Here is a 7,823-nt window from a genome sequence, read left to right as displayed (position 1 = left end):
TGTGTGTGTGTGTGTGTGTGTGAGAGAGAGAGAGAGAGAGAGGGTCACATAACAGTAGAGTCAGCGGTCTTAACCGCGGCTTGTGTACTGCATTATTACTGTGTCTGTTCCCCTTTCGGGCTTGAACTGATGGTAAAACTAATGACATTATTTACTGTCTTTACATTTATTTTGAAAGATGAAGCTCGCGATTATGGTAAGGGGCGTTACATTTCCGACGAGTGCTTGCAGTGTTCGGCCAATCACAATGCACTGAGTCAGCTGGCCAATCAGAGCAGACTGCGCTTGTCGGAAGGAGGGACTTTGTAGAAAACGAAGCGTTTGAGAGAGGCGGGGCATAGAGGACCTACAATAATGTACAGTATTTGAAAAATAATGGGTTGTTTGAACATTAAAGCATGTCAACATATTCTGTTACACCAAATACACAAAATAATGATCTTTAAAAAAGCATAATATGACCCCTTTAATAGAATCTTTCTAGGATAAACTGATATACGAAAACCACAAGTGCTGATTCACAGGTTCATGCTGTCTGCTTTGTTTTATGAGTTATGCCTTTGAAATAATCAGTACTTATTACTTTTGGATGGAAAATCCAATAAAGAGCATATAGTGATTGTATCAGTCTGTCTGGAAGAAAGCTGTGTTTACCCAATTGATACAATAAGTTAAAGGAACGTTTGACAGGTTAGCAGCATCAAAGCAAAAGATACTCTGAGTTTTTATCAAAGCACTAAGTAGCAGATAATTAGATATTCCTGAGTACAGCAATATATTCTGCTTTGTTCTGAGTTATATCTGTGAAATGGTCTGTACTTCTTTTGTTTGGACAGATATAGATTTTAATCAAAACATTTTACACATTTTCAGCTTTCTCTCTGTGCTTTCAACCATTCACTGAGACTGCTGTGCCATTATTTCAATTAGTTTTTTACATGCCGCTCTATTATTGTAGTTTAAGGCTGGAAACCCACTGCTTCTTTTTTAAAACCAATAATCAAAAGCAGTTGGAGGATGATGTATGAAATTTAATTATTAATCAGATTCAATTAAATTGTTAAGAAGTGGAATCGTGTTCTTGGAAGGAAAAACTTTCTCAGAAGCTAACAGGAAAACAGAATTTAATTTGAAAGTTCAGACAGCACTTTGTAAAATAGCTGTGACCTACCAGACACATCTCTACTATTTTTATTCTGCTTTTGAGATGCAATTCTATTGAATGAGGAATTGTGAGCTCTGGGGTCAAAAGGCCATGTTCTGTCCAAATGTGAGGTGGGATTGCAAGCATATCGGCTTGCACAATTTTAGATATAATCACCATTACATGGCACATAAAACCAAAACAAACTGGTTGGTTGCTTAAATAATGCAAATAACCCAGGAAATAGCAATATTTCTTTATGGAGTTGTTTTCATACCATTTGCCTATAATACAGCTTCCAACCGTCTTAGAATATATTCCTGCAACTTCTGAATAGTCTCCATTTGAATGTTGTCAATAAAACATCTGCCAGTTGCTGTTGGAGGAAAGAATCAGCTTCTCGTTCTTCTCTCCAAAAGTAGCTTGCTAATATTCAAGTCAGGTGATTTGTCTGGCTAGGGCAGGTGTTGAAGTTCATCTTGGTGCTCCAACTGTGTCGGTTTTATGATTGTGACTCCATCTTTTCACATTTTAGCATTGGCGTCTGTGATTAAAGTTTTAGCAGTTGCAACTCTTTCATGGATGTTGGCTTGTGAAGCTCTCAGTGGTAGGTTTTTGTGGAAACAGGCTCTTCAAGGTGAATATTGAAGTCTGCTCTGAATTTGCAGCAGTAGTTCTGTGTTGTTCGGACACAATCCTTCTTAGTGTTTGACCGTCACTATCATATTTCTTCTTTGCTTATGAAGTCTTGCCATACTCTGTGTACGCAGTCATAATCGTTCAGACAGTTGATCTTAAAGCACTAAGCCATTGGGCTGTTAAAGGGATAGTTCACTCAAAAACTGAAAATTCACAGTTGACGAAGAATGTTGGTGTTTGTTTTTTGGCTACCGTCAGCTCTGTGATTATCAACATTCTTCAGAAAATCTTTTGTGTTAAACAGAAGAAAGAGACTCAAACAGGTTTGGAACAACTTGAAGGTGAGTAAATGAAGGCAGAATTTTCATTTTTGGGGGGAACTATACCTTTAAGGATTTTCGTACTAAACGGGCTTCCATGATTTGTCCTTTTTTGGAAGTCTGACAAGTCACCCATTTCACAGAGCACTTGTACTAAACACTGCTGAACACAACTTATACTACACTGAAAGACAAGCTAGAGAATATAGTCAATGAAAAGATTATCACAACATTTGTTTTTGCACTGAAACCTTGTTTTCACCTACACATATGATATTAACCCCTATAATAATGGGTGTTCACATTATTTTGTATATTAACAATGCTTTTCAGTATGTTTATTTCTAATCAACACATCAGCTCTTTTCAGCATTTTGGTTTTTCACTGATTTCTGACCCTTCATTTCTTTTAACTGAAACATCCTCTACCCATTACTCTCTCTGATGTGTTTGTGGAGCACAGAAGTGCAGCGGTTTGTAAAAGCGGCGTAAACTCTGTAAAACACATCAGTCCCATTATTGAGAGACAACAGTGGACTGATGCTGCGCCGTCCCCCTCGTACCGTTCTGGGGAATTGAAGCGATAAATTCTTTCCTCCTCAGACCCTCTCTTTCTCCATCTCTGATTCAGTCCCTGCGATCTCTCTGTTATTTGTAGAACAAATACGATTGTTGTATGTACTGTAGCTGAGAGCTTGTAGAGCTGTTGGCAGTCTGGTGCTGGAGTACATCAGGATCAACTGAGATTTCACAAGAGCTTAGTGAAGAGATCAGACCAGTTTTGGGTCAGGTTGTTCTTTCTACCCTTACCAAAAAGTAGTATACTTTATTAAGTATACTTAAGTAAAATTCAAGTATATTTTTAAGTATACTTTATGTAGCAAGTATACAAATATCAGTGTACTAGTAGTATACTTTTAAGGGTACTATTTCAATACTCCTTGGGACTAAATTGGCCCACTTTCTAGTATATAAAAGTATACTTTAAGTATAACAGTAGTAAACTTTAAGTACACAACTAGTTTACAACAATATTTTTAGCTTGTACTGCAACTATACTAAAAGTGAACACTGAATATATATGAATACTGATTTTCTAATTAAATACTTGTAGTAGCATTTTTAGTACACTTTGAAGTATAGTCTTCCCCCCCCCCCCCCCCCACACACACACACACATTTCTTTATGCTTATTTATTTTTTAATATTGTTTTGATTTTGGGGTGAAATATGTACTCGACAGGTTATGTGAGATTCACCCTATCTCCTATTTTTGGGATTATCCTGGATTGTAATTCTTGTGGGACATAAAATTTAAACCACCCTTGGTTGATTGAATGTAGGTCTGAGTCATATTATATTAGCATCTCTTCCTCTCTAAAGAGTTAGTATATTTTAATCTCTGGTTGAATGAAATAATAGTTGGGGAGATATCAGTCAAAACACTTTTTGATGACCCAGACTGCACTGTGAAAATCATTTTCTTATTCTGTATTTTTAATCTTTTTAAAAAATATATCTAAATATCTTTAAAACATATTCAGTTGACTTGAGAACTAAGTTGGATTTTTGATTTAAACATATTCAAAATAGTTTTCTATGAAAACAAAACTTTGTATTGTACACAGTTTGGCTTCTAAATCTTGGTTAAGGATGTTTCGATATTTTTACTGGACAACAAGCCAAAATGTTTATTATGACTTGAATGATAATTATCATTATGTTTTGAAATCACATTTTTAATCACTTCTGATGTTCTTTAATAAAATATGTTTCAACTTTTTGGATCAGTTTTAACTGGGCTCATAGACGTTGAATGAGATTTTTTTTGGCAGTATATGTGGGGTGTTTTACAAGTCTATTCAGAGCTCAGATATTGCCAATGACAATTAATTTGTAGGTAGATGAAAAGCACATTGGCATGTTTTCTGCTTTCTAATTTCAGTCATTTATTTTTAAGTAATGAGTTTATGATACAGTCTGGTCTTGTTCAGGTACAGTATGACAGAAATAATGAACACAGATGGAAGTGATGCCATTTAGACAGACTGTGGGTGAGCTGTGTGACATGAAAGAGGGGTCGATGTAGGGCATGCAAGTTCAAATCTCCATTTCATTTCCACTGTAGTTTCCTGATTCTTCCTACATGATTACATAAAAAACAGACTGAGAAATTCAAATCTCATGAGGACTGATGTGTTTGTGTCAGTGTTAGAAACACAGAAAGACAGTCTCTTTGCAGCCGTCTGTGTATAGCATAGCACATATTTTGTTTCTCTGTGAAGGAGTACGCAGCCTCTGAAATGAGATGCAGCTTTTATCTCCATAAATGCTTTAGCTTTAATGTGAAAGGTTTTCAGATACCAATAGGAGTTTCTCAGTTTAACACATTTGACTATATTTCAGCTATGTTTACTTTATGCTTTTTAAATAATAGAAAATACATTGTATAAAAAATTTTTTCTGCAGCTGTTTAATTGTCATGGTATTAATATTATAATACAAAAGGATCTGAATGGTCCTCAAATGTGTTTCATTTTCTTTATATATATATATATATATATATATATATATATATATATAAAATGTATTTATTTCTTTATGCTTTTATATATACATGCATGGGTGGAATATGACCATGACATGTTTTTGTGATCTGTGGGAATGAGTTAAAGTTAAAGGAAATATCTAAAGTTTGAGGTTAATGATCAGCAGTTGCTGAGGCCAAATCAGCTGACAGGACACTTTGGCTTTAAAAGAAGGAATCAGTTAAAGAGATACTATAAAGAGTATGCCATGGGCCTTGAGTTATGTGAAAAAAATAGCTGTTAGAGGAAGCAGTTAAGAGGTGATTTCTCATGAAATGTTATTATTGATCAGTGGTAGGATCGACTCTCTTGTCGAAACACTTTTAGCTTTGAAGTGTTCACATGTTGGAGCAAGACCACCTGCTCTTCTCTTGTTCTGCTCTATTCTGTAAATGCAAGACTCACTCATCAAGACATAAACAGGAATCCCACCAGCTTTAAATGATGCACACTTTTGTACACTGTTTTTTATTCCCAGCACCCCCTGCTCTAAAGCTGTCTGTGAATGAGACGTATGTGGTGGACCCAGGCCAAGACGTCACGCTGTCGTGTGAGGTAACAGCGGGCTTCCCCACACCTAGGGTCACCTGGTCGCGGTACCCTGGGTCCCTCCCTCAGCGCTCCGTGATCCAAGGCGGGTCCCTCACTCTCCGGTCCGTCACTCCCGCTGATGCCGGCGTCTACAACTGCACAGCCGTCAACAATGTGGGAAACCCTGCGAGAAGAACCGCCAACCTCATTGTGAGAAGTGAGTGTACTCGTTTTTACTATGTACTGACATTTGAGTTTGAAGGTAATGAAATAGAATTCAAATGCATTGGAAATTCATGTCACTTTAACTAGAATAGCAATGTTTGTAAATAGATGGATGCGTGGATGGACATAAAGATAGATAGATAGATAGATAGATAGATAGATAGATAGATAGATAGATAGATAGATAGATATGTGGGGTGTGGCCAATTCAATTTACACTTGTGAATTAAAAAGGAGCCAGTTTAGTTCTGAATTTTACACAACCCTGGTTTGAAATCAGTCTTTATTTCTGCAGTTCTGTTTGGTGGCACAGAAATCACTTCACCTTTATTGGCTGAAATATTAGTTACATCTCAAGCCATCAGATTCAATTTAAGTTTACACATTCCTCAGACCGCTTGATTGACACGCATTTGAATGAGTTATGACTTCTTGTCTGTCCCGCGCTTAGCACAAAAATTGCAGAGCCAGATTTCTTCATATGTATGCGTGGGAGCGTGTGTTTATGTGGCGTGAGCATGAGTTAGTGGTTGAACTGTAATTAGCTCTCTTGGCAGTGTGTGATCATGTTAAACTCCTCAAGCCGAGAGGGTGATACAGGAACGGCTGCCATAACGCCTGCCATTCATCAGGGCCTGGAGCTATTCTTAGCTTCTTTAATCATTTTTATTTACTCCAATTAATTTGAGAGGAATGGAGGTAATTAGCAGTAGAAGTGTCTTATTTCGGAATGAGCGAGGTGCACGCTGAATCCGTCTCTGTTGACGGTAATGAGCTCGCTTTGTGTCAAACACACACGCAGGTGCCGCGGACGCCTGAGCGCAGCCAATCATCCAGGTAAGGCAGCCGTCTGTTGAAATGCGGGGCGCTGAACATATGGCGCTAAACTTTCTGTCTCCACCTGCAGGGTCGTTTTTCACACTGTCAGAGCGTAAACACGCGGCTAAGCTGTTATAGTTATGAATAGTGCTCCAGTACTAACAAATTACAGCAGTATGGCTGTGTGGGGGTTATGGATCCTCTAAGCGTCTTCAGCTGTGTTTGTGATATTGCCTTTAAGCTCATTATTTTCATCTTAAAAAGCAGTTTATGACTGAGTCATTATTTTGATCATGTAAATTGTACTTTTTTCCCCCTCATGAATGCATTCAGTGTTTGCAGTAAAGCAGACCTCTGAGATGGTTTCATGTACAGTGACAAAACTGACACTGGAAGGCAGGACTGTATTAATGTTCCTCAAAAATAGGGTTTCTTCTAAACCTAAATTTTTAACTTCTGAAATTAAATAAGTTAAATCCGCTCCCGTACAGACTGCATTCAGTCTTTGTCTTGTTGATCATTTGAGTCTTAGATGTGCTGTCTATTTGTGTGTTTTTTATTATAAACTTTATACTTTTTCAGAAACATAAGATTAAATAGAATTTCTACATTTAGGACTGTTCAGTTGTTTCAGTGTTCTAAATGTAACTGACAATGATGATGCCATTGCAATATTACATTTTATAAAGACTATGCGTTTATTTCTGTTTACACGATGACATCATTTCATTTACACTGAAATAAAGCTTTAAACCTAAACTAAATATTTTATTTAATTATACTACATGCTAGTATTTGAATATGAATTTTAATATTAATGCTAAATATTTAGTTTTAATATGGTTGATTATTTATTTATTTTATTTTTAGTTTAGCTTTTTTAAAAGTATTGTTGTTATTATTATTAGTATTAGTATTATTATTATTATTATACTACAGCTGTGCCTTGCATTTAAACTGCACCCACAGGTTTTTGCATATTTTATCACACATTTCATAATGCATTTAGCTACTAATCCTGCATAGTAGCATAGAATCCTGCTGGCAAGACCAACATAACTTTTAATTAATTCTGCAGTCTTTCATAGACCCCACACCCCAAAAAAGAGAAAATCAGTTTTTATTTTACTGTTATTTATTAATAATTTAAATTAGCTTTTATTTTTCATATCTTTTGTTTTTATTTTTGTTTAACTTTTAGTAATTTTCTTATATGCTTTTGTCATTTTTATTAGTTTTAATAAATAAATAATACAATTTAGTTTTAGCAATTTTAGTACTTAAACTTATTTAAGTTTGGTAGAAAAGGCTAACAAAAGTTTTGTGGTCTAATATTAAAATTGTATGTAATTTCAGTTATTGATTTTGAATAGTTTTAGTTATAAACTCATAGAAACTCATAACCTAAACACTTCTTTCACTGTGATCACCATGTCATCCTTTCTCTCTCTCTATTAGCCATGAAGAACTTAACATTCCAGATCACGCCGGATTCCAACAAAGACAGTGAGAGCATACAGATGGGTCGAGACCTCAAACTTTCCTGCCACGTTGACG

At 36.0% G+C, this 7,823-nt stretch overlaps 1 protein-coding gene across 1 annotated transcript in view; it reads left to right on the top strand.

Annotated features, from left to right (window-relative positions):
- The window catches only part of LOC107561756 (MAM domain-containing glycosylphosphatidylinositol anchor protein 1-like), a 137,946-nt gene that overhangs the window by 80,817 nt on the left and 49,306 nt on the right, over positions 1-7,823 (top strand). The window contains exons 5-6 of the mRNA XM_016246233.1: positions 5,170-5,439; positions 7,725-7,823. The exon at positions 7,725-7,823 is cut by the window's right edge and continues 231 nt beyond it. Coding sequence (XP_016101719.1) covers positions 5,170-5,439; positions 7,725-7,823 — 369 coding nt within the window. The remainder of the gene's footprint in view (positions 1-5,169; positions 5,440-7,724) is intronic.

The sequence above is a fragment of the Sinocyclocheilus grahami genome, unplaced genomic scaffold, assembly GCF_001515645.1.
Source record: "Sinocyclocheilus grahami isolate Dianchi unplaced genomic scaffold, SAMN03320097.WGS_v1.1 scaffold791.1, whole genome shotgun sequence".
In the NCBI taxonomy this organism is placed as follows: Eukaryota; Metazoa; Chordata; class Actinopteri; order Cypriniformes; family Cyprinidae; genus Sinocyclocheilus; species Sinocyclocheilus grahami.
The sequence above is the reverse complement of the archived record's forward strand: the minus strand, read 5'-3'. Positions and strand labels throughout refer to the sequence as shown.